General features: G+C 44.6%; 2 protein-coding genes across 3 annotated transcripts in view; both read left to right on the top strand.

Annotated features, from left to right (window-relative positions):
- The window catches only part of LOC306940815 (mitotic checkpoint serine/threonine-protein kinase BUB1 beta-like), a 42288-nt gene extending 40569 nt beyond the window's left edge, over positions 1-1719 (top strand). For both annotated transcript variants that reach the window (XM_079526027.1, XM_079526028.1), the window contains exon 20: positions 1471-1719. In XM_079526027.1, coding sequence (XP_079382153.1) covers positions 1471-1591 — 121 coding nt within the window. In that variant the 3' untranslated portion in view covers positions 1592-1719. The remainder of the gene's footprint in view (positions 1-1470) is intronic.
- A 3138-nt stretch (positions 1720-4857) lies between these two features.
- LOC306940665 (serine/threonine-protein kinase PAK 6-like) overlaps positions 4858-27995 on the top strand; it is a 58290-nt gene continuing 35152 nt past the window's right edge. The window contains exon 1 of the mRNA XM_079525772.1: positions 4858-5120. The gene's annotated coding sequence lies outside the window, so the exon portion shown is untranslated. The remainder of the gene's footprint in view (positions 5121-27995) is intronic.

Genomic DNA, 27995 nt, shown 5'->3' on the forward strand with positions numbered 1-27995 from the left:
GGTCAGGGGTTTGATCCCCAGCCGGGGAATACCAAAGGGTTGGATTGGGGTAAATCCCTGCGACATACTAGTCATGGCAGGGAGTGTACTTGTTAGGCTCCTGCATGCCCTATGGGCCATATGGCTTGGCTAGGCTCAGAATATATGCTATTTAAATTGTGAGTCTTCAGTGAAAGAGTGGTGGGGGCCGATGACAAAATCATTTCTAAATCTAAAGTTGACCTGGCTCGCCTTTCTACATGCTACTCTGCTCTGAAGAGAGCCACCGTTGCCTTATACAAGCGAGCTGATGAAGCTATGGTGGAAAAACCAAAACCCTATGATGAAGGGCAGGGATGGTTGAAAACCAAATAGTTTTTTAATCCAGTGTGTCCTGTGGTGCAGTCCTATATCAATCTCACTGCTTGATCTCCTTGACACTGGAAAGCATGGACAAGAAGCCGACGAGATAGAGGAATTGATTTCATCGGCACTGATTTGCACACCAGCATGCCACGGGCACATGTGATCACTTTAAAATAGTTTCACTGAGATCCTCAACCCTCAAAACATAGGTCTACACACCTTATTTGTTCATTTAAGTGCAATATTGGCTGAGATATAGTGAAAATCGATTATTTTGATAATGGAGGCACTCATTTGCATAAGAATAAGGACACTTTTCCAACTTTTTAACATAGCTTATTCAAGTAAGAAATATTCCATAATGTGGAGTCAGTTCAAACTCAGTCATTCATTAATTTATTCCAAATGTATAGCTGATACTGACTGAATATACAATTTTCACCGATTTGAGGTATCGTTCAGAGTTTTGGCTACAGAAAGAGTAATTTTCAAGATAGAAAGGTTATCTTGGGCTCAAATTGAAGCTTAGGGATATGGGAAGTTTTCTATATACAAGTGAGGCAGTGATTCTCACCATAATGTGAGAAAAATAACCATCTTTGTTATTATTAGTCAAGCGGACAGCATATTATTTTGTTTTTCTGGGGATAATGTAGGTCATATTTAAAAATATAATGGTAGCAACCCCCCAAATCCTATTCTTCTACTTACCCCTATGTGTCAGGATACTCCATGACAAATTTCAGACTTCCATGTCTATTTATGTAATTTTAGTGAATTAATATTTGCCTTTACACAATTTCGCCAGAGCCATATACCAAAAAGGGGGTTTTGAGGTAGGTGGGACATTTTGACAACTTTTTATCATAGCTCATCATTTTCAGCACATTTTTTTCCAATAAGAAAACACTGATTAGAAGTATATTTCCGGGGGGTGCATGATACCCCCCTCTTCCCACTGTACTAAACGGAGTATTGCTCTTCTTAAATCAACTTGAGATTTAGTTGACTAAAATCTTGTGATATTTGGTCATCTAAAACTAGGCTAAAATAAATACAATTGCTGGCTAAATTAACACTGGTTTTGTGTGCCTGTTTTTTTTTTTTTTTTTTTTAATCTTTTAGATGCGGGATGTGGGACAAGATGTTTCGAAAGCTTCTGAACCCCGAAGGACAGAAGTCATCGGTCACCGTCCTGTCAGAGATACTGGACCTGATAGCTTCTAATAGAATTATAACAGTTTGAGTCTCGGCATGCTGTTAAAAAAACATTTTTAAACGATGCTCTTATTAGTCATTACTACAGTGTTCATTTTATTCACTGTTCTCTTTAACGCAAATAAAAACTATGTGACATAAAAGCTGCAAAAAAAACATTTTTAAACAATGCTCCTATTAGTCATTACTATAGTGTTAATTGTATTCACTGTTCTCTTTAACGCAAATAAAAACTATGACATAAAAGCTGCAAAAAAAACATTTTTAAACAATGCTATTAGTCATTACTATAGTGTTAATTTTATTCACTGTTCTCTTTAACGCAAATAAAAACTGTGTGTGACATAAAATCGTGACAGCATTTTCGCATTGTTTATTCAGGTTGCTTTAAAAGCAGGAATTGTGTGGAGAGAGAAGATGAGTGGACATGCGTAAAAGGACACTCTGTAGGCCAGGGTTCCCCAATAGGCGGCCCGCGGGCCATTTGTGGCCCGCGGAGCGCCCCCTTGCGGCCCGCGGAAGAATTCAAAACAAAAATATAAATGGCATTACATGGGGGTTAGTAGCCTGTGCATGTCAAACTGGGCATCCTTTTCAAATGGGGTCCTGCCCTAAAAATGAATTTTCAGGGCAAGACCTCGACCTCACGCGTGCGGACTCGGCCCCCAGCCTGGTACCCTAGTCAAAATATGGCCCTCAAGGAAAATTAATTGGGGAACCCTGCTGTAGGCCAACTAGTGTAGAGACCGGATGTCAGGCCTTCAGCCCTGTTTTGGTGGTGCTCCTTTGTTTTCATTAGAGCAACAAAGTCCTGACTCGCTCATCCCCTGGTTCACGGAAGTTTTTCTCTATGGAGAATAACATGTCATCCTGTTATCTTAAAATCGTCTCATGTAAGAATCGTGGTCCAAAAATAAACAAACGGTCTTGCCGATATTGTTGGGGAGGTGTCTCTGTATCGTATAAGTCAGTCACTCATATTTCATACAGTGTTTCTAGTGGAAATATAACTAATTTGGCAGCAGTAACATTGGTGTTTTCAGTTGATCGTTCATATCCTATGGGGATTACAATGCAAATAAAAAGTACATGAACCAGTGGACTTGGCGCCCTCTACCGATATTGACGTCAGACTTCGGTGCTCTATAACAAACTTTATTAACCCATTTTGGGCAGGAACCCCTTTTGGTGTTTTAAAGCATTGTTATACTTTAGCTATTTTTGAGAAATTGTGCCTCAAATCTTTGAATATATATATTATTATATATAGTGAACATTTTAACTCAAATCTTTGCTTCTGGGGGGAGGTCCCTGGAACAACATATTTTCAGATGGGGGCGGAGGCATACTACATTATGATTTTTTGGGTCCTTGACATGAAATATTGAGCACCACTGATACAGAAACATAAGGTTTTTCATAAAACTCTTAAATTTCGACGTCGGCCTAAAAGCACCTTTCATGACATGGACTGCAGCTCAAAGTGTTTTACAGAGCAATAGGCCTACAGAGGAAAAAAGCCATCGCATAATAACAATAACAAGCTAGCAAAAAGGCAATGAACCAGGCAAAACGGTGAGGACATAATGGATTCAAAAATCGACCTAAAAGCAAGAGTGAAGAAATGGGTCTTGACAGAGGCTAAGGTGTAATGGGAGTATATTCCAATTTCCAAGCAGTCGGCCCGTAGAAGCGGAAAGCTGCTTCACCGTATTCTTTTGGGATGCCGCTGTAGGCACTTGGAGCAGGACAGCAGTAGAAGACGTGAGGTGGCGGTTTGGAACATATCTAGGCAGCCAGTCAACCGTCTCTTATGACTATAAGTTTTGCTCCCTCATACTGTGGTGTCATGTATCCAAAATTGCCAGTCTGACTAACTTGACTTAAACCCTTTTTTTGCGCTTTTGGGGAGCGTAAGGCCATTGGTTCTCAAAGTGTGGTCCGGGGACCCCCAGGGTCGTACGCCAAAGTATCTGATGTCAACTTGGGAGGCTCAGCAGTTTTCTTCGCGTCCGTCGTCCATCATTCAGGTACAATGAATGTAGTGGAAGACTTACTATTTTGCTGATGGGAGATGCACTGAAGTGAATACAAATGGCCTTAAGTCTGCAAGTAAGTGTTTATTAGCAGGAAATGTGTACAAAGTAAAAGCATTGCTCTGTTGATTTAATGTATTTACTGTTCATTACGGGGAGAGGTTTTATTTGGACTCAAACCTACATTAGCAGGAATGTACATCAATGTGAAATCCCTGCTTGTGGAAACACAAGTTATGCAAGTCACTAAAGTTATGCAAGTCACTAAAACGTGAATAATCGTGATCTCAATATTAGGCCTTTCACAATTGGCCTAATCGCAATTATTTTTCCTAATTGTTTCCATGTTGAGGAATATCTAAAAGTTTCAAATATATAAAGTAGTTCTGCTATTCTTTGAGGGAGTTCCAGTGGGTCTGTAACTCTAACCAAATGGACCCTTACGGTACTGTAACTCGGACAACAAATGGAACCAAACTTATATACATACAGGGCTGTAACAGAGCGTACAAATGGACTCTTACAGGTCTGTAGGCTATTCTTGAGTGTACCAAATGGACCCTTACAGGTCTGTAACTGAGTGTACACAATGAAACCAAATGGACCCTTACAGGTCTGTAATTCTGAGAGCGTACAAGTAGACCCTTACGGTTTGTAACTCTGAGAGCGTACAAATTAAGTAGACCCTAAGTAGACCCTTACCGGTCCGTAACTCAATGAAAGTACAAATGAAACCAAATGAACCTTACTGGTCTGTGACTCTAATTAGAGCATATCAATGAGAGGGGGTCCGCCCATGGTCTGGGGGCCCTTGAAATGAAACGGGATGATTTATAATCTGTGTTATCTCCAGTCTATAGCTTTTGTGTCCTGAAGATGAGTCAGTGTGAAGCTACGCCCCGAAGACACAGCCAACGAGACATGCATGAGCCTGTCTGCACACACACACACACACACACACACACACACACACAGAGAGAGAGAGAAACAGACACAGGGAGAGAGAGAGAGAAACAGACACAGGGAGAGACGCAGTGTCAGAGAGCGAGAGAGATTGTCAGAGTTGGAGAGAGAGAGAGAGCCCAAGATAGAGAGAGAGGGAAAGAGAGATAGGGAGAGAGTCGGAGAGGGTGACATAGAGGGAAAGCGGAGAGAGAGAGAGGTGTGTGTGTGTGTGTGTGTGTGTGTGTGTGTGTGTGTGTGTGGGGGGGGGGGGGGGTCAGACAGAGCGATTGAGAAGAGAGGCTTGTCTCAGTGGGACAAGGTGAGACATGCGCTGAGCGGGGGAGGAGAGAGAGAGAGAGAGAGAGGGAAGAGAAACACTTCCAACTGCACAAGAACAGCAAGAGAAGCTGAAGGAAATAAAGTAAGAAAGAAACGGAAAGGAGAGAGAGAGAGACATGCGGTGTGTGTGGCACGACAGAGCGAGGAGGGAGAGAGAGACGACCCAGTGCTGCTAACCTACCCGGTGACACCAGTGGTCTCCCAGTTCACCTGGTCCTGGACACTCATTAACACCAGGTGAGTTGGGAATGCTTTCCTGTCAGCTCTGTGTAATAAATTGTCAAACCGTATAGCATTGCCGTCTGAAATAGTCGACGGCGTGCGTGTTTCTCCTGCGCGGACATTTCGCCGCCGTATTCGGTGTGCTTGTTTCAGTGATTACAACTTCCTCTGTAACTTTCCTGTTCAAACCCCAGATTTTAACCTTTTTTTGGGGATTTTTAGCGGCGTTTCTACATCGGTTTTCCGAAAAACGCGTCCAGTGCGCAACCACCTTTAGTGTTGCCTTTTGTCTTTTGTACCACTGATCTAATAGTATAGCCTAGTTGCTTGCTCAGGGGAGAAATGTAATATTATTTGGCAGTACACCACAGGATCTGATGCCTCAATTGAAGAGCGGGGAGACCAGTTCTACAACCAGCCCATGTTGTGTGCATTCACATTGTATCAACATATAGTTACTCTATAATACCATAAGAGATTGGACAAAATATCGTGGTAACCACTACAAAAAAAGGTTACGTGTTGCAGCTTTAACATCTGTGTGCTATGCAGAGACATGGCGCTGTCTGTCTAGCCCTGACCTCTGACCTTTAGCCACTTGACCTCTAGTGTCCCTATTCTCGGACAAACCTTCAGCGAAGACAGCCGATGTAGGCTACAAGCTTACAACTCGTTGCGAGCTCGTACATTGACATTCGGACAGTTTTTTGGCTAGGATATGTATTGTTGAGCAAAAACGGGAGGGAGCTTTGCACCGAGCCCTGGGGGGACTCCGGTCGACCCAGTATATCTGGGTTAAAGTGTTTGAAATGCACAAAAGCATAATAATATAGTTAAGATTTGAGACGTTTAGACAGGCTGAATGGGGTTGAAACTAAATAGTGAGTGCGTGCGTGCGTGCGTGCGTGCGTGCGTGCGTGCGTGCGCGCGCGCGCGCGCGTGCGTGCGTGCGTGCGTGTGTAAACTGATACATGGGATTTCTATGGAGGATTCACACAGGCAGTTTTTTTGACACAAAACATACAGCCGATAAGTGGGACACCACAACAACCTGTTTATGTGTGTGCGTGTGTGTGTGTGTGTGCGCGCGCACACATACATACGCACATGCATTTGTGTGAGTGCATGCACGTGCAGTGCTTACTATTGGCTGATTTCAGTCCTGAATTGCCATGTTGTTGAAATGTGCTGTGCAAATAAACTCGCCTTGGCTTGTGATTACATCAATGGTTCTCAACCATTTCAGGCCCCAAAGAATCACATTTGAACTGGGGACCCCCCAAAATAATCACATTTGAACTGGGGACCCCCCAAAATAATCACATTTGAACTGGGGACCCCCCAAAAAAATCACATTTGAACTGGGGACCCCCCAAAATAATCACATTTGAACAGGGGACTCCCTCACCCTGACAAGCACTTGAATTGTAGGAGTTGAGGCATTACATTTGGTTTGACTCGGTTCCACAGATGAATATTGTGAAAATAGCAGATCTACACAATGGCTCCAACGCGAGGCTATTTTCTCCATGTATGCCTCTTTCTTGTATTATTTGGCCAATGTTTGACCAGTTTTTATAGACTTTTACAGGGATTAAAGTTCTCAGTCCTGGGGACGGATTTCAATCCTGAGGATTTCATTTAACGAGATCAGTGCAGATTTGCAAAAAATCATTTTCAGTCTTGGGATTTTTTTTTTGGCTTTAAGCCCTGCTTTTATAAAAGTGTGCAAAAACTCCTTATTGGCTATTTCCCCTACCATAAGCCCTCAATGAATTGCATTGAATTGAATGGGAATTGAATGGGGCTATGGGGTGCTAATTTCCATCGAAATAAGTAGTAAAGTGTGCCGCTTGGGATATTATTTACATTATGAAGAGAGGATATATACAAAAAAATTTTTTTGAGCGATGGAAATAAGCGAATTAGCACAACACCCCACACTCAGAGATTGTGTCTTTGCAGTTGCTCCTTCTGGAAAACCAATGCTAAATCAATTTAGTCAAAGCATAGGCCGACTGTATACTATCCAGCTTTTGCTGCTTATTTCAGAGACATTTTAACATAATATTTGACAGAAATGACGGATGACAACGTCTGTTCGCAACTTTCAGGAGGCGTATAGCTCCAGACGCGAGGCACTGTAGCATTCAATGATTGTACAGTAGTTGTCTGGTTTGAAAAAACGTAATGGGTAGGAATACCAATGTGGAAAAGCACTCGCAATCAATGTATAATTGTGCACAATTCAACAAGTGCAGTTTAATGTGCTTCACAGGACAAATAAACGTATTAAAAGAAAGAAAAAATAAATAAAAGACCATAAATGCAGAAATCTAGGTAAAAGCAATGCTAAAATGATGCGTCTTCAACATTTTCTTTTAAAGATATACAGATACACAGATTCAGAGACCTGCTAATTCCCCGGCAAGTTGTTCCAAAACCTGGGAACACAATTAGTGATACAGGATATAATCGGAAAGCCATAAACATGCCGTATCGGAACGGTCTCAAAATAATCCAGATTATTTCATCTGGTTTTCACCAGAAAAATGAAAAATGGAAAGATTCATCAATGAGTTCAATATAAATCAAATGTGACTAGTACCTCTAGTCTAGAAGAAAAGTCAAGTAAAAATAATCTTTACATTTTCTACATTTAATTTGTGTACTCAACTCATTCAGTAGTCATTCAGTTGTGAAAACAGACACTTGTATAGGCTATTTTTTGATTGATTAAATGCCAAACCCCTCGGGCCTAGGGTTGTTTCCATTGTGGTCCTCTGTGTGCGTGTGTGTGTCATCGGAATCGATACAGTAGTACGTCCTCCCACCGGGACTCACCTTACCTGTGAGGAGCCCCCACTGGGAGGACACACTGTTGTATCCTACTGGCTCACCTGCCAGTGAGGAGCCCCCACTGGGAGGACACACTGTTGTATCCTACTGGCTCACCTGCCAGTGAGGAGCCCCCACTGGGAGGACGTACTGTTGTATTCTACTGACTCACCTTACCAGTGAGGAGCCCCCACCGGGAGGATGTAGTGCCTTTGGCATACTCCGCCCGACAGAGCCGGTTGCACAACGGTAGATTGGAACCCAGAACAGCTGTGGTGGTGTCCTTTTGAGTCTTTATATTTCATTACGTTTATGTTATTTCATTACCAGCATGTTATTGCATTTATTATTTCGTTGACAGATTTATTTCTCCTGATGTTGGTTAGTCAAGGCTAGGCATGTAATTGTAACGGTATACCGTTTTACCGTGGACCATATGGTGGCGTGACTCACTGACGGACGGACAGACAGACAGGTTTTGCAGGTTTTCACAGTAATCTGGTAATATGGATCTCCAGGCCAAGCACGTTCATTCCAAGTCCAGTAGACCACCTTGCGTACCAGAGGTCCACCTTTGATTGATTGATTGATTGATTGATTACTTTATTAACAGTTTGCAGGAAAAAGCACAGGAAAGTACAATACAAGGTCTGGTAAGAGGATTTAAAACCCAAGAAAGCACTATGGCTCGTTTCCATTGGGGTCCTGCATATTAAATTCATCGGAAAGTGGCTGTTGATATAACTATGGGAAATTGAATCCTTTGATTTCAAATATATTCAAATATCACTTTTGTTTTGTTTTGTTTTGTTGTGATAATCCCCCCTACTATAGTGTGTGCTGACCATATAAGGAGTTCCTCCCTGTCCCCGGTTAACCCCTGGGGATCAAAAAAACGTAGGTTTCGTTTTTGGCTAGGTAGCCCAGCCTTCATCCAATCAGCATAGAGAGGGGCCTTCCGTCAATCCCCCCACTGTAGAGCGTGTGCATGTGCACATCTTGTTACCAGGGCGGCGGGGTTTCCAAATCAGCCTAATCACTGAATGCTCCTTTAACTCCTTTTTCTTCTCCTCCAATTTAGTCGTTATGTCAATTGATGCCTCCCCACACACATTCCTGTGTTGTCACTGCTGTTCTGACTCAGCTACCAGTGAGGAGACCGACCCGGTGATACAGTGTTTTTGAGTGGTGCAACCACTCCAAGGAACAGCAATGTCCCTATGTCCTAACCTATGTGACTATGGCCCCATGTTTAGAGTACCAATAGGGGGTGCTGTTGCACCACCCGCTTCAGACTGGTCTGATTTTTTTACTTTTTACAGGGGCCAGTTACAATACACTTTTTAGAGGGGTTTTGAGGGAAGGTAAAGAATCCTATCATCCCTAGTAGTAGGCCTACTATTAATTTAATAGTAGTAATGTGTAGCAGTAATATTAGTAACAGTAGAGTGCAAGCAGCGTGTCAGGTAGCTGTCTGGTCATGTAGAACTGCTACTGATTGATTCCAGGTATGTTAGTCACCTAATTCTGTCTCTCTCTCTCTCTCTCTCTCTGTCTCTGTCTCTCTTTCTCTCTTTATCTCTCTTTCACACGCACACACACACACACACACACACACATTTATGATTCATTTTTGTATCGTAATCCCTGTGAAATGTGAAAAATTGCACATCTACAAACACACATGTAAATCTGTACATGTATCTCTATGTATTTGTATTTTTTTATTTTCCAGACATAAAGCAACCATTCTTAGTTTTAGTTTAGTTTAGTTTATTTCGAACCTTTCACATGTACAACAATACATAATACATTATACACTTGAGTGGCCCGAAAAGGTGTAGGCTGAAGCTAAAAGCTTATAATTGCCTACCCTATTGGTTTACAGAACCAAATAAAAAGGAAATAATAATAATAAAGCTGACAAAACTGTCAGACAGTAAACTAAGAAAATAACATAATAATAATAATAATGAAATAAGTAAAAAAAGAAGAGTAACAGAAAACTCAAACCTCATACATTATTAGTTGTCAATATGGTCCGTTGCAGCGTGACAATATGGAAGTATTGCCATCAAGCTGCACCACACTAGCTACACCACTAGGTGGAGAATCGATAAGTGGTCATATACAGTTTGCACATTGAGTTTGTGTATGGAATGATAAGACTCAGACCCTATATATACTGCTTCTTTGTAATATGTATACATTACTTACTAATAATTGCATTTGTATATATTTAAATGTGATATTAAATATTCTTCAGGCGGGTACCAGAAAAAACATGAAAACATCTATTCATCATATTCTATTACTATGCTTGTGGGGACAATTAGGCCTCACAAGTAGTCACACACCCAGAGAGAGACTGAGCGCACAAATCTCGGCCAGCCGTTAAAACAGGTGTTTAAATTGACTTATTCCTTGATTCAGTGCTTGGAATCCAATGTCTTGTTGAAATGGGAAGCTTTGTCTATATTTAGCAGAACATTCTCTTTCAGTAGACTACACAGCAGTGTTGAACACTATCTGTTCTAGTCTAGCTTTAGTTGACTAAATATAATATTTTAGTCAACTAAATCTGCAGTTGATTTACTCGACAGGTCTTGATGCTAATCCTATAATCCTTGATTTATTTTTTTATTTTAAAACTGATTAAATCAAACCAAATTAATAATAATAGGATGCGCAATGTGCGCACAAATAACTAAGAGACGTGCCAACAGAGCTGTTTAGCGCAACACGTGAGCTTGTAGGTCGGCTAAAAATACAACCCAATTTATCTATGCGTTTTTGTTTTGCTTTTGCGCTTGGAAAATACTATATATATATATATATATATATATATATATATCAAAAAGGGAAAAACCTTCCAAGGAAGGGACTGCACACTTAACAAAGACGGATCAACTTATTTATTAGCACGACGCGTTTCGCCGTGAGCTTCGTCAGGTGCTATATGGTGCTATATATATATATATATATATATATAATTATATATATATATATACATATATACATAAACAAAAATAACCTTAAAATGTATGCAGGAATACACATCATGATTGACAGCCTGTATGGTGGCTGTGCTCCATTGGGTGTCAACCTGTCGCCACAACTCACATGCTGCTGCTGTTTCTACAACTCTCTCTCTCTGTCTCTGTCTCTCTCTCTCTCTCTCTCTCTCTCTCTCTGTCTCTCTGTCTCTCTGTCTCTCTCTCTATCTCTCTGTCTCTGTCTCTCTGTCTCTCTCTGTCTCTCTCTCTCTATCTCTCTCTGTCTCTGTCTCTCTGTCTCTCTCTCTCTGTCTCTCTGTCTCTGTCTCTGTCTCTGTCTCTCTGTCTCTCTCTCTCTCTCTGTCTCTCTCTCTATCTCTCTCTCTCTCTGTCTCTGTCTCTGTCTCTGTCTCTGTCTCTCTCTCTCTCTCTGTCTCTGTCTCTCTCTCTATCTCTGTCTCTGTCTCTCTCTCTCTCTCTCTCTGTCTCTGTCTCTGTCTCTGTCTCTGTCTCTCTGTCTCTGTCTCTGTCTCTGTCTCTCTCTCTGTCTCTCTCTCTCTGTCTCTGTCTCTCTCTCTGTCTCTCTCTCTGTCTCTGTCTCTCTCTCTGTCTCTGTCTCTCTCTCTGTCTCTTTCTCTCTCTCTCTCTCTCTCTCTGTCTCTCTCTCTGTCTCTCTCTCTGGCTCTCTCTCTCTCTGTCTCTCTCTCTCTCTCTCTCTCTCTCTCTCTCTCTCTGTCTCTCTCTCTCTCTCTCTCTCTCTCTCTCTCTGTCTCTCTCTCTCTGTGTCTCTCTCTCTCTCTCTCTCTCTCTCTCTCTCTCTCTCTCTCTCTCTCTCTCTCTCTCTCTCTCTCTCTCTCTCTCTCTCTCTCTCTTGCTATACATTGCCAAAGCAAGACTGGAACAAACCAATCAAGCAACGACGTACATAGGATAATCGACAGGGGGGCGCGGTCATTATTGAAAAATAAGCCCGACAGGGTGATTATAGACCCTGGCACTAACAAGCGGAGGGGTCTTCATCCATTTGATTGATCTGGAAAGGATTCCATTGCTTACGGTGATGAAAGTGTATAATGTGATGAGGTCACATTTGGGCACATTTGGGGGTCCAGGGGTTTTCAACTGATTGTGAACGAGGGACCACCACCCTGACTTAGAATCAACCCGGGGACCACCACCCTGACTTAGAATCAACCCGGGGACCACCACCTTGACTTAGAATCAACCTGGGGACCACCACCCTGACTTAGAATCAACCCGGGGACCACCACCCTGACTTAGAATCAACCCGGCGACCACCACCCTGACTTAGAATCAACCCGGGGACTACCACCCTGACTTAGAATCAACCTGGGGACCACCACCCTGACTTAGAATCAACCTGGGGACCACCACCCTGACTTAGAATCAACCCGGGGACCACCACCCTGACTTAGAATCAACCCGGGGACCACCACCCTGACTTAGAATCAACCCGGGGACCACCACCCTGACTTAGAATCAACCCGGGGACCGCCACCCTGACTTAGAATCCACCCGGGGACCACCACCCTGACTTAGAATCCACCCGGGGACCTCCACCCTGACTTAGAATCAACCCGGGGACCACCACCCTGACTTAGAATCAACCTGGGGACCACCACCCTGACTTAGAATCAACCCGGGGACCACCACCCTGACTTAGAATCAACCCGGGGACCACCACCCTGACTTAGAATCAACCTGGGGACCACCACCCTGACTTAGAATCAACCTGGGGACCACCACCCTGACTTAGAATCAACCCGGGGACCACCACCCTGACTTAGAATCAACCCGGGGACCACCACCTTGACTTAGAATCAACCTGGGGACCACCACCCTGACTTAGAATCAACCCGGGGACCACCACCCTGACTTAGAATCAACCCGGCGACCACCACCCTGACTTAGATTCAACCCGGGGACCACCACCCTGACTTAGAATCAACCTGGGGACCTCCACCCTGACTTAGAATCAACCCGGGGACCACCACCCTGACTTAGAATCAACCCGGGGACCACCACCCTGACTTAGAATCAACCTGGGAACCACCACCCTGACTTAGAATCAACCTGGGGACCACCACCCTGACTTAGAATCAACCCGGGGACCACCACCCTGACTTAGAATCAACCTGGGGACCACCACCCTGACTTAGAATCAACCTGGGGACCACCACCCTGACTTAGAATCAACCAGGGGACCACCACCCTGACTTAGAATCAACCCGGGGACCACCACCCTGACTTAGAATCAACCTGGGGACCACCACCCTGACTTAGAATCAACCTGGGGACCACCACCCTGACTTAGAATCAACCTGGGGACTACCACCCTGACTTAGAATCAACCTGGGGACCACCACCCTGACTTAGAATCAACCTGGGGACCGCCACCCTGACTTAGAATCAACCCGGGGACCACCACCCTGACTTAGAATCAACCTGGGAACCACCACCCTGACTTAGAATCAACCTGGGGACCACCACCCTGACTTAGAATCAACCTGGGGACCACCACCCTGACTTAGAATCAACCTGGGGACCACCACCCTGACTTAGAATCAACCCGGGGACCACCACCCTGACTTAGAATCAACCTGGGGACCACCACCCTGACTTAGAATCAACCTGGGGACCACCACCCTGACTTAGAATCAACCTGGGGACCACCACCCTGACTTAGAATCAACCTGGGGACCACCACCCTGACTTAGAATCAACCCGGGGACCACCACCCTGACTTAGAATCAACCCGGGGACCACCACCCTGACTTAGAATCAACCCGGGGACCACCACCCTGACTTAGAATCAACCCGGGGACCACCACCCTGACTTAGAATCAACCTGGGGACCACCACCCTGACTCATTTGTTTCTCAACCAATGGTCATTGACTAGTATGACTACTAATAATGTCCTAATAATAATAATGACTCAACCAGACAATCCGGTGCACTTAATTCCCCCTCTTGAGACTGTAACTCCATTTTTTCTGTTGAATTTCAAATAGTTGTCAGTAAATGACTTAATGGACGGTCATCATCATAGGTCACCAGGTCATTCAGTTCACTGTTTCTCAACTAGGCTATAGCGCCCCTCGAAAACGAACAGACCGATGAATCCAGTGATTGGCCACAAACACAATCGAGCATTCAACCAAACAGCCGTGCAATGAAACAAAAACAATGCGTGTTCAATTGAAACGGGCAATTGCAGCTTAGAAGGAAGTAGTTCACAAAGCCATAAGAATAGTGCATGTGCTGTCAGAAGTAGTTACACATAATACACATAGGAAAGGTCAGCTTAGGATACACGTTTGAAACGAATGGCAGAAATGTCAGTGTTCTGCACTCCCTTGGTACAATAATCTGTCAAGACAGACTCTGCACTTTCTTTCATTATTTATTTTACTAATGGGTTCCCAGATTCTGTCTTGTCTGTCTGTCTGTCTGTCTGTCTGTCTGTCTGTCTGTCTGTCTGTCTGCGTCTTTCTCTCTGCCCCCCTCGCTCTCTCTCTCTCTCTCTCTCTCTCTCTCTCTCTCTCTCTCTCTCTCTCTCTCTCTCTCTCTCTCTCTCTCTCTCTCTCTCTCTCTCTCTCTCTCTCTCTCTCTCTGTGATCCTATACTGTATAGTTCCACTCGGTGACATCACGTCGTTCCCATGCAGCTAATTGGACCTAATCAGTCTTAATTGATGCTGATGGTCCATTCTCCTCTAATCAGGTCTTTGGGTGTGATGCTCGGAGCTCTGCTCTCCTTTCCTCTGAGGAGTGTGGACTTGAGTACTGTTTCCCAAACAGTGGCACGGGACCCATGTGTGGGTCGCAGACACTGGTCCCTTTATTGTTGGTTTCCTACATTTTGTTTTTGATTATTGTCGTTTCAAAACATTTTCAAAAAAATGAAATGAAACAAAGCTTGTAGATCAGCTATTTTCACTAGATCTCGGGCAAACGTCTTAAATTTTTTCTTTGGGTCTTGAGCTAACATGTTTGGGAACCACTCCTGTAGCCTACTAGGTCTACTTAACCGACCTGAGGTCGATTCTACAAAATGTCTTCTAAATTCTAACAATGTTTCTGGAAAAAGTGGTGCTCAGTGGTGCTCAAAACCTTTTTGTGTCAACGTCCCCCACAATTATATGCCAACCAACCATGCATCTCTGGAGATGTCCACTCCTCAGAGGTGGAATCTCTCTCTTCTGCTGCCTTGTTGTAGGCGTTGGCGGGAGTTTGAGACTGCTTGGAGGCGCTGCATGGTGTGGTTGTTGTTGTGGTGTTGTGCAGGATGTGCCAGTCATGCTTTTGTGCATTCCTGGCCAGGGCGAGGGTGGCAGCAGCCTCCCGTCTGAGGCCGCCCGGTGCTATTCCAGCGAGGACTGGCAAGAGGGACACATAGGCTTCAAGCATCCAGTTATAATTCGGAGGGCATTGTTGTTGGCCAGTTACTAAGCGGGAGAACTTTTCTCTCTCACACAATATGAGACTTGAAAATACTAGAATGAGGCGCAGGCAGACAGATGTTTCTTGATGCAGAGTTCCATTTATTTTCAGCAGACAATGTAGGCTACAACCCAACAGCCATGGCTGGCCAGTCCGACAGCCTCTCAGCTCGGGGGACACTAACACACATACATATATTTCTGACTGGTTTATCACAACACAGCCCCCTAAACACCCCTAAATGCAAACATCTTTAGGCTATAACACGAAGGAAGACACAGTCAGTGGGACACCCTGAGGCTATCTTTGGACAATTAATGAGCAATTGGTCATTGCCTGTTATCTAGATTCAACTTTGAGAACTCCATTTCTCTGGTTGGTTGGTTAGTGAAGTGGTGTTTAATATGCTGCTTTAATATGACACACTCGCATGAGGGCTTTTGCTCCAGACTGGGCCGTACAGTATTCCGCTGCAGAGAAGACCAGGCCGGCCGGGCTTGGGTAGATACTCGCAGAGCTCCCCAGGTTCCAGCTATATGCTGTGTATCAGCGCGACCCTGGATGTCACCTTGGCCTTAGCCTCGGAAACCCAGGCGTTTTTATTTCCAGGCAGAAGAAGAAAAAGTCTGGGGCCGAGTCCACTTCAATTCGGCATAATAGTAGCACAAACGTCACTCACTCTCTGCTGATTTCTGATCGTCTGCACCTTTGTTAAATTGACGCACACACGTACACACATACACACTCCCCTCTCTCTCTGTCGCTCTAATTAATTAGTCTCATCATGTTGCGTAGCTGCGTCTAGTTTCTCCCGGCGGATCCTCCCAGGAACTGCCTATGCCATAGAAAGCATAGGTGGGTCCAGTCTACTTTGGCCTTGACTTTGAGGTGTTGTCTGAAGGACAGTGTCCGATCCAGCATTATGAATTAACCACTTAAGCCCTATTTCAATATTTTATAGTGAAAATAGCAGATCTATAACCACACAATGAGTTGCGTTGTGACATGTCGTGACCTTGTGGATCGGCTATACTTGCCGTGCGACGCGGTGAAGCAATGCTGAATGTATAACGTGATGTTCATGGCTTAATTGCTTAAACAAAACGCATTACAACAAACATCACCGCTCCTTAAAGACAAACAGGAGAGGAGAGCAGGAGAGGGGAGGGAAGAAGGGGATTGAGAGGAAAATAGGAGACGGATCCTGTTCGAGTCTATAGTGAATCAAACGGGGGCAGAGTGGAAGGATGTAGGAGAAGGAGTTAGAAAAGTATGGAGGAGATGCACGTTTGTCTGTCCTGCACCGAGAGGAATAGGCCTATCTCACAGAATTTCCCCGCCCCCCTTAATACGCCCCCTTTTGGGGTTAGTGGTGATAGCGTGACGTCACTCCAAAGACGCTACATGTTAACAGAGGTAATTTAAGAAGTCTACAACTTTTGTTTTCTCAAGGTAAGGTTTGTTCTATCTGTTTGAGCTGATTTACCATCTTGTTTGCTTCATAATAATATTGGTCTGTCACATTTTTACATTAGAAAATGTACTTAGATTCTCCAGAGAAAAAAACGTGTAAATGCTAATGTTAAAGACACCACTATTTACCGGAAGTGGGCGTGAAAAGCGGGCTGTGAGATAGGCCTATTAAGGGAGACAGACGGAAAGGCAGACACTATGGCACCTGGGAAACAATATCTGATCACACTGATGAGTACATGGTAATGTCGGATTAGAGAGAGAGAGAGAGGGGGGGGCGAGTCAACAGTGGAGAGACATATAACACACCTGGACAGGTGAGAGAGAACTACAGTACACATGAAGTGGTGGAAAACGTTTTACTTAATGTAAACGTATCAGACACTGTCTGCGATGTAGAAATACTCTGTTGCGAGTACAAAAGTATCGGCATCAAAATGTACGTACAGTACCAAAAGGTAGAAAGTGCTCATTATGCGTAATGTCCCAATTCAAGTTTTAAAATGTGTAAAAAAAATCTGTTGAAAATAGCAGATCTACATTCTACAAGCTCACAATACGCTGCATTGTGAGCTTGTAGGTCGGCTATTTTCAAATGGCTGAAATGTGTATATTGTTGCTGTCCGGAGGAAAAGTTGTAGTGGAGTAGAAGTAAAAGTATTGGATATTGGAAATACTCAAGTAGAGTACAAATACCTCAAAACTTTACTTAAGTACAGTACCTATAAGTAAATACTTAGTTACTTTCCACCATTGAAGAGAACTATCCACAGTCTGTCACAATAATTGTTTTGTGATGCGTGACCCAATACTGTAAACCTCTTTATACTGTACGACAGCAGTCCCACTCCTCGTTTTTGACTGTGTACCCCCTGTTATCTCCTGACCTAAAGTATAGCTGACGCACCTCCCCAACGCTCAGTCTCGTTGTATTTGGCTGAAAATGATGATTATGGCAAATAATCACAGAATGCCACTGCACTGAGACATGCAGCTGCTGTATATATTCCCTCAGCTGCTCTATTATACATCTCCTTACAACAATAAACTATCTATCTATCTATCTATATATATATATATATATTGTGTGTGTGTGTGTGTGTGTGTGTGTGTGTGTGTGTGTGTGTGTGTGTGTGTGTGTGTGTGTGTGTGTGTGTGTGTGTGTGTGTGTGTGTGTGTGTGTGTGTGTGTGTGTGTGTGTGTGTGTGTGTGTGTGTGTGTGTGTGTGTGTGTGTGTGTGTGTGTGTGTGTGTGTGTGTGTGTGTGTGTGTGTGTGTGTGTGTGTGCGCGTGTGTGTGGAGCACCGAAGTCTGACGTCACTTTCAATAGAGGGCACCAACACACAGGTTCATGTATTTTTTTATTTGCATTGAAATCTCCATAGGGCGATTTTAGGTCGCTTCATATAAGAACTGTGTTTGAAAAATAAACCGACCACCCCGGCCTTTCTGTCAGGGGAGTGGCTGTGCGTCGTTAATGATGTCCATTCATATTTGATACAGCCAGTTTCTGGAGAAAATGGAATTAATGTGGCCGCAAAAGCCTTGAAACTACATATGAAGGCAATGTCGCTGCTAATATACGCCCAGCTGTCAACACATTGCGTTCCTGAGATTCCTCGTTGACGTAAGCTCAGCTGGTGGTGACTCGACTCGTACTAACCACGATACATTAAATATCAATAAAATAAAAATAAACGTAATTGACATTCAGTTTCTGTTGTGCGACGGGCAGATGCAGCCACCCCCCCTACCCGGAAATGTAGTCTCTGGGTTGTTTGACTCGTTTCTAACGCTTATTTTGTTACTCTGTGGACTGACGCCCTCTACTGACAGTGACGTCAGGACTTCGGTGCTCTATATTATTTTATATACGAGCATGCTAGACTTCCCCAACCTGAGTAATTAAATCTGACTTTATTCATATATATATGCGCACACATGCACGCACGCACACACACACACACACACACACACACACTCACACACACACTAACTAAAGACAAGCTATAATGTACACAATCGTTTCATCATCTACAGTTATGTAAAGATAATAAATAATGGTGTTTGTCATCATGATACTAAAAGGTCCATAATCTATACAGACACACTGTTGTAAAACAGAACAAACACGCTGGCTGGCATATGATATGACGCATACATCCTGGAAGGAAGGGACTCTGTGTGTGTGTGTGTGTGTGTGTGTGTGTGTGTGTGTGTGTGTGTGTGTGTGTGTGTGTGTGTGTGTGTGTGTGTGTGTGTGTGTGTGTGTGTGTGTGTGTGTGTGTGTGTGTGTGTGTGTGTGTGTGTGTGTGTGTGTGTGTGTGTGTGTGTGTGCACATCATGTGCGCGTTGCGAGTGAAAGTGTTAGAGTAGTGTTTCTAAACAAGGGTACAACTATAGAGCGTCGCAGTCCCGCCCCCTTTCATGACGACGCCAGGCCCAGGAAATAATTCCTAATGCATTTTCCTCATAGAAATGTCTTATAGAGAGATGACTTCCTCACACCCGGTAGGTTTGGAGCAGGTGCGATGATGACGAGGCATATACAATGTGAAAGGAGAGACACCCGCACACTGCCACTTGCTGCGTTCAGAGCATTTTATTAAAGCAACGTTTCGGTCTTGCGACCTTCCTCAGCCTGAGGCCTGAATGTCAGAACTAGTCAGCTCCATATATGGAGATCTAAGGGTGGCAGCGGGGGCAGTGCCTTGAGTGTACACTGTACAGGGTTTTATGAGGGCCTAGGTACTGGGCCAGGCCTTCATTTTCGGGCCTGTTGAGAACTCTAGTTTCCGCCAGCTGCCGGGCGCGGCAGCACTAATAACTTTGGGGCAGGCCCGTCTAGAGTTTAAATGGACAGGTATCAGTCAAAGAAAACAGCTCTCCCAGTGCATGAGGATTGCTGTATGATGTAATCAGTCCTCATCATACATGAATCATCATGAACACTTCAGGAAAGTACTTTGGTCGAAAACAAAAACAAAAAAAAAATATTTTTCTTTAAAACAAAAAAAAACCCAAAAAAATTATGATTGGAAAGAATAGAAAAACCAATGAAAGAATTAAAAAGTATTAAATATCTTTATTTGTATTGATTGATTTACAGTAGTGACAGGAAAGGGGGAGAGAGATGGGGGGATAAGACGCACAGCAAAGGTCGTCAGGATCTTTACCAGCCCAGGCGCCCGGACAGCTCGGCTGGCCCAGGCTAAATATTATTGTTTGTATTAAAATCACTTAAAAATTCCCCAAATAAAAGGTTTTCGTGGATGGAGCCGAGAACATCTGGATCTGTTGCCGCCGCGACCCGACTACGGATACGTGGTTGAAGATGGATGGACTTCTATATATTTGTATGTAAAAACGTTGTTTAACCCCGCTCCAAAAAAATTTACCTTTTTGGATGCGATACTGCGAAAAAGGGTTTTCTCCACTGCCCTTGGAGGGCTTCATTGACCCATGCCATGCAGGGAGATCCTGACACGGAACATGTTCTCTGAGATAATGGCGGAGGGTGAGGTTCCAAACGGGGCTACGTGTCACCATGGCGGCTGGCTGACAGACAGACAGACAGACAGACAGACAGACAGGACATTTGTGACTGGATCTGGCAAAAAAAGGCCCTCATTTCGACCAGAGTATTTTTCTGTTTTTTACAGATTTATTAAAGTACAGAATGTAAGCTTTCATATGATGTATCATTCAATGAAATTGGAAAACATTTGAAGGAGATATGACCATTTTAAAATGATTGTACCCAAACCTGAGAAAAGGCCCTTTGAACATTTTAACACCTAGAGCTGGACAGAAGTGGGTGTGACAATGGGAATGGGAGGGACAATAGGTACCTAACTCCACCTATAATGACCACCATAACCACCCCCACGTTTTAGCTGTCAACAGTGCAACACTAGAAACAGTAGAATCAGCCTCAGGTCTTAATTTATTTGAGCAGCAGCATATACTGTGAACTCCATACCATCGTGTTTAATTGCACAGCACTGACCTCAGGCCAGCTTAAATAGAATGCTTCCTTATACAGTCACCTGACTGCCAGTCTGCTACGCACAGACGCACGCACGCACACACACACACACCCCAACATCACCTCGGGGCCTTATAACGGCAAGCTACATCGAACTGAGTGACCTTGTGAAGTCAGTGACTCTCCAGTGTTTGCTGTTTTGCAACTTCTGCCGTACTGTAGCAGAAACCCCATGGGGGGGTGTTTTTATACGTTTTTTTGAGGGCTGCATACGTTGGTCCGACACATGCGTGGCCGCTTAAAACTCACCCACCCTCACTCGCCCCAGTGAGGGTGGGTCAAAAATGACTCTGTCCCAGGGGCCTCAGGGGAGGAGGTGAGGAGTGTCAACCACGTGTAGAGAGTATATAGTTATAGGTAGAGAGCTGGTTAGGTTTCTTTGTATTTGATCATGGAGGCAGAGCTGGAGAGACACAAACTACTGAGGAGTCAAGAGAGACACATGCCGTACCACACTTAGCCTTCTGTACAGAGCACAGTCTGAACTAGACCTTACCTAGACTTTAACTCAACTTGAACTACATAGACCTCAACTATAGACTTGAGCCAGACCTTAATTAGCTAACTGGACCTTACGCAGCTGTTAAACCAGACATGGATGACACCTGGTTGGCCATCTGGCTGGTGGTGTCGGGAGTGATTGTGGTCGGTGTGTTTCTGTCTGTGTGCGTGCTATTGCGTGTACGGGTGTACATGTATGACTATGAGCAAAAAAACATGATCTAATGCCTGTGTGTGTGTGCGTGCACGGGCAGGCGTGAATGTTTATATGTCTGTGTTTGCGTGTTGGTGTCGTGCATCTAGCATGTGAGTTTTTGTTGTGTGTGTGTGTGTGTGTGTGTGTGTGTGTGTGTGTGTGTGTGTGTGTGTGTGTGTGTGTGTGTGTGTGTGTGTGTGTGTGTGTGTGTGTGTGTGTGTGTGTGTGTGTGTGTGTGTGTGTGTGTGTGTGTGTGTGTGTGTGTGTGTGTGTGTGTGTGTGTGTGTGTGTGTGTGTGTGTGTGTGTGTGTGTGTGTGTGTGTGTGTGTGTGTGTGTGTGTGTCCACGATGGCGTGCTGGAGGCCTGGGCATTGTGCTGAAGGTAGGATTGGGACCGCTAATTGTTTTTGCCCAGATTTTTGTGTTTGCATGAATATTAGCGATGATTTGATTGGCCGATCACCCCAGAAGCGATGCTTTGATTGGCTGAGCAAAGTACGTATTGAGGATAAGGAGGACAGAAAAGAGAGGATGCAAATTGTGATTGGCCAGAATGAGATGATGTATGATGATAAGAGCACGGGTGTGATTTGTATCGTTTATCATGATAAAAAACACTGGGATTTTAATTGATCGTGAAATTGTCGTGAAATCGTCATACACTATACTATGGTGACGATAGGATGAAAACGGTGTACACAGGGGGCTCTGTGTCTCCCCATAGGATCCCACTCTAAATGTCCTTGCAGACTGGCTGCTGCAGTGTTTTCGGATGTTTTACTTTTTCTTTCACCGAAAAAAAACAACACAGCAGTCGATCTGCAAGGACCTTAACAGACCTCCAGGCCATCAAGGGGCCATTCTACTAATCTTATCCGAGGGACAGGTCTTCCTTATCCTCATACAACTGCTGAGCCAAGTCCCTCTGTTTTTATGGAAGTTTTTTGAGGGCTGCATACATGTATGTTGGTCCGACACATGCGTGGCCGCTTAAAACTCACCCGTGGCTTCCCTGTGATGTTAGGTTAGGGTTAGGTTAGGTTAGGGTTAGGTTAGGGTTTGGCGTATAAGGGTGTCGGACTAATGCCGGTCGGACCAAACACAGTCTATGGACCTCATTCACAACGGCGTTTACGCTCATATCGTGAGCGGAACGTGAGCGGACTTGGCCGTGACGTTGACTTCCGTTGGTCGTAAACTCCGCTGATATCAGCATCAGCTCCAGGGTGGTGTATAGGGCATACGGCTTGCGTATATTTATTTAGAAGGCTTTAGTCTTCATGCTGAATCAATAAATAGTTCCCAAACCTCAGATAAAATATGTAGGCATGTTTCCCCAACATTGGTCAGCACATAAAAAAATGATAGCCTATATAAAAGCCGAGTATCACTTGTATGCCTATGAATGCATTCTAGAGTTCAAGTTAACCTATGATCCTATACAGAAACTGCCCCCGCAAGCCCGACACCTTTTCATTTATTTATTAGGATATTTCTAGCATGCGCGATTGCGCTGCTCATTATCGGCAGCCTTCTATACTCGCAGTGCAATGTGTTGTGAGCTTGTAGATCGGCTATCGCGCTGCATGTTAAAAAACAGTCAAGTAGGCCTATACCGACCCGAGAAGGTGGACAATACCACACTGTCGTGTGGTATTTGAGCCTGGAGATGCTGTGTATGGAGCTTGTTTCCCGGGGGGCGGGTTCAAACATTTTCTCTTTGACGCAATTTGTTAGAGCTACTGTCAGTCAAAGGTCTCAAGCATTGAACGTCACTGTACCAAAGCCCGCCCATATTGCATACCGTGTCCCGATTGGCCACACCAGTTCTCTGGTGTAGGAAATGGGCGTACAATTGAGCCTCTCCAGACCGTAATCCGCCGGCAGGCAAGTTTTTTTTTGCCAACGGCTGATTCGGTCTGGCTTATTAGCCAGGCTACCTCAGGGGAGGAGGTGAGGAGTGTCAACCACGTGTAGAGAGTATAGATAGATATAGTATAGGTAGAGAGCTGGTTAGGTTTGTTTGTATTTGATCATGGAGGCGGAGCTGGAGAGACAACAACTATTTACTGAGGAGTTAAGCCGTACCACACTTAGCCTTCTGTACAGAGCACAGTCTGAACTAGACCTTACCTAGACTTTAACTCAACTTGAACTACATAGACCTCAACTATAGACTTGAACCAGACCTTAATTAGCTAACTGGACCTTACGCAGCTGTTAAACCAGACATGGACGACGACCACTGGATGACCAACTGTTTAGTGTTGGCGGGAGTGATTTTGGCCGGTCTGTTTCTGTGCATGTGCTTTCGCATGCGCGGGAGTGTTTGTATGTCTGTGCTTGCGTGTTGGTGTGCATCTAGCATGTGAGTTTTTTTTTTCTTTGTGTGTGTGTGTGTGTGTGTGTGTGTGTGTGTGTGTGTGTGTGTGTGTGTGTGCGTGTGTGCGTGTGTGCGTGTGTGCGTGCGTGCGTGCGTGCGTGCGTGCGTGCGTGCGTGCGCAACTTGGCATCTAGCATGTGAGTTCTTTTGTTTTCGTGTGGGTGTGTGTGTGTCCACGATGGCGTGCTGGAGGCCTGGGCATTGTGCTGAAGGTAGGATTGGGACCGCTAATTGTTTAATGCCCAGATTTGTGTGTTTGTGTGAATATTAGCGATGATTTGATTGGCCGATCACCCCATAAGCGATGCTTTGATTGGCTGACCAAAGTACGTAAAAAGTGAGGACAGTAAAGTGAGGATGCAAATTGTGATTGGCCAGAATGAGATGATGATAAGAGCGCGCCTCACTTCACGCGGGTGTGATTTGTATCGTTTATCATGATAAAAAAACACTCACAGGGATTTGAATTGATCGTGAAATTGTCGTGAAATCGTCATACATACAGATAAAGATATAGGTTTCAGATTACATACATCTATACATACAGACATTACCTTTAATTCACCCGACATTGCAACATATCTTAATTACGTCACCATCGACAGCCAGTATCCGAGCACATACATACGCAGTGGTGTCATGGTGATTGTTTTACTGGTACCACGGAACGTCACGCGCACGCACACGCACGCACGTCCACGCACGTGCATGCGTGTGCATCACGGCATGCACACAGAACGGCTGCATAGGCCTAAGCCTATTGTTAAATAGTGTATGGGAGTTTTAGACACTCAAACACAAAAGTAGACTTAAAATAGTCAGACAACCATTTTGACTGCACACTAGCGACACTAAAACGTTTGCTTTGGACGAATCACGAATGAATCTGTTGTTTGATGGAATAAGAGGCATTCTTCTTGTGCTGAACACCACTAAGTATGCATGCTTATACCGTATAGGCTACGTGCGCTCAGGTAAACAGTTGAAGCTGTTGTTATGCAAAGTAGTATCCATTTGGATTCGGCACGGTACTTGACACTTGTGAAAATAGGGGGGGGGGGGGGGGGGGGGTTGGGGGGCGCCAGTAAACCTATAGACCACTGGGTACTTGGTGCGTCTTGGAAATTCTGGTGACGCGAGGTTGGTGCGTTTTCTCTTGAATCTAGGGGGACACGTTCTAGCGTGCACGCACTGCACCGTCCCGTTCCGTCCCTGCGCGTGCACGTCAAAAAGTTACTGCCACCACGGCGTGGTACTGCGTTCTACGAGCATGACACCACTGTACATACGTTACCTTACCTGTTACCCAACCAATATTGAAACATATCGTAATTTTACGTCACCATTGACAGCCAGTTATAACCCGACTTTAGTATTTAATGTCAATGTTTTACAGAGAGGCTGGTATTTGAAAGTTCGTATAGCGGTCGACAGTACTTGCGCGCTCTGCTTGCGCACTAGTAGGCCATTTATGGCCTACTTGTGTGCAACGTGCAAGTAGGCACTCGACAGAGTTGTATATTTGGTTTCATTAGGGTGATTTTGCCGTTTCGGCCAAAGCGGCATGTTTCGGCCAAAACGAACGCCCGCACGGCTTCCCGCGTGGCCGTAAGGGCCCCGGGGGGTGGGTCTCAAACATTCCTCTGTCCCAGGGGCCTCAGGGGAGGAGGTGAGGTGGTGTCAATCACGTGTAGAGAGTATAGAGTTATAGGTAGAGAGCTGGTTAGGTTTCTTTGTATTTGATCATGGAGGCGGAGCTGGAGAGACAACAACTATTTACTGAGGAGTTAAGCCGTATACCACACTTAACCTTCTGTACAGAGCACAGTCTGAACTAGACCTTACCTAGACTTTAACTCAACTTGAACTAGACCTCAACTATAGACTTGAACCAGACCTTAATTAGCTAACTGGACCTTACGCAGCTGTTAAATCAGACATGGAGGACGACCACTGGATGACCATCTGTTTAGTGTTGGCGGGAGTGATTGTGTTCAGTGTGTTTCTGTGCGTGTGCTATCGTGTGCGCGGGTGGACATGTATTGGCAAAAAAACATGAGCTAATGCCTGTGTGTGTGTGTGTGTGTGTGTGTGTGTGTGTGTGTGACTGTGTGTGTGTGTGTGTGTGTGTGTGTGTGTGTGTGTGTGTGTGTGTGTGTGTGTGTGTGTGTGTGTGTGTGTGTGTGTGTGTGTGTGTGTGTGTGTGTGTGTGTGTGTGTGTGTGTGTGTGTGTGTGTGTGTGTGTGTGTGTGTGTGGCGGCGGGGGTACTGTGTGTGTGTGTTTGTTGGTGTCGTGCATCTAGCATGTGAGTTTTTTTGTTTTCGCGTGTTTGAGAGAGTCCACGATGGCGTGCTGGAGGCCTGGGCATTGTGCTGAAGGTAGGATTGGGACCGCTAATTGTTCACTATACTATAGTGCAGGGGTTCCCACACTTTTTGAGTGGTGTAAACCACTCCTACAACTGGCTTTGTTAGTTTACGTGTCTGTCTGTTTGTCTGTCTGTCTGTTCGTACCAAAATATTAGCATGGTTGCTATGGTCACCCAGTTCACACGGGTGTGATTTCATTACGTCAGACATTACGTCAGACCACAGCTGATCAGTCTATATAAGACCTTACACCGCTCAGTTCACACGGGTGTGATTTTTTGACTTGAGAGCTACTTTCAAAATGACAAGCTCAACAAGATCTACCCGCCGACAAAAAGAATATTGTACCATTGCTGAAAATAGTTTAAATATGGAATAGCAGAGCTGGCGTTACATATAAGACAAATACACTTGGAATTGGAAATAGAGGGGGAGAAATGGAATAGGTAGAGTTTGTTGTATTTAATCTGTAATGCCACTGGCGTTTGTGCCCAGCAACACTCTTGAAAACAAAATAGTGGGTTTGAGCTGACAGGCCCTTTTTGATGTCAATCAATCAAGTCGCCTTAACTGGTTTATGGCCATTGACGTAATTGACGTAATGAAATCAATAAATCCCTTATGGCCACTGACGTAATTGACGTAATCGATTGATTCCCAATAATCGGGAGCTTATTGTCGCAAAATTTAGCATTTTTTAGCTAATTTGGCTAACGGCCGATGTAATCTTCCTAAAACCGGCCGAAAATCCGCGTGTGCACGGTCGATCGCGCACGCGCGTGATCGCGCATGCATCGCTGCGTAAAATGCGATGTTTTGGGCTTGATTAGAGCTTAATTTGACTTAGTTATGAAAAATACGTTGATAGCTTAGCATTCCGGACATCTTTCATTGTGGCACACTAGCAAAGCTACTGCCGGATATTTTGATCCTAACCGGATGTGGTCATCGTTCACTCGCTCCTTTTGGTCAGAATCGGCAAAATGGTGACGTTACCGCCACCATCAGGACTGATTGTCCCAATACTATGGTCTTGCCCCGTCAGAATGAGATATAGTGTGTATATCGCGGATTTTTCTATTGGCATTAAAATGACAAATTAAACATTTGAAAAATGCTGGCTGAAGAATCAATCCACTGTTAATTAGGTATAGCAATAAGAGGGTTTTAAGGGGCATGTCATGTGATCTACCTGCACAGCCCTTGTGATCTACTGGTAGATCGCGATCTACCTTTTGGGCACCCCTGCTATAGTGTATGACGATAGGATGAAAATGGTGTACACATAGACATATGCGGGGCTCTGTGTCTCCCCATAGGATCCCACTCTAAAGGTCCTTGCAGACTGGCTGCTGCGGTTCTTTCTGATGTTTTACTTTTTCTTTTACCAAAAGATCAACACAGCAGGAAGGACCTTAACAGACCTCTAGGCCATTAATTAAGGGGCCATTCGACTAATCTTATCCGAGGGACAGGCCTTCCTTGTCCTCATACAACTGCTGGGCCAAGTCCTTCTGTTTTTGTGGGCGTTTTTTGAGAGCTGCATACGTTGGTCCAACACATGCGTGGCCGCTTAAAACTCACCCTTGGCTTCCCTGTGAGGTTAGGTTAGGTCCCAGGG

The sequence above is a fragment of the Electrona antarctica genome (genome assembly GCF_951216825.1).
Source record: "Electrona antarctica genome assembly, chromosome: 17".
In the NCBI taxonomy this organism is placed as follows: domain Eukaryota; kingdom Metazoa; phylum Chordata; class Actinopteri; order Myctophiformes; family Myctophidae; genus Electrona; species Electrona antarctica.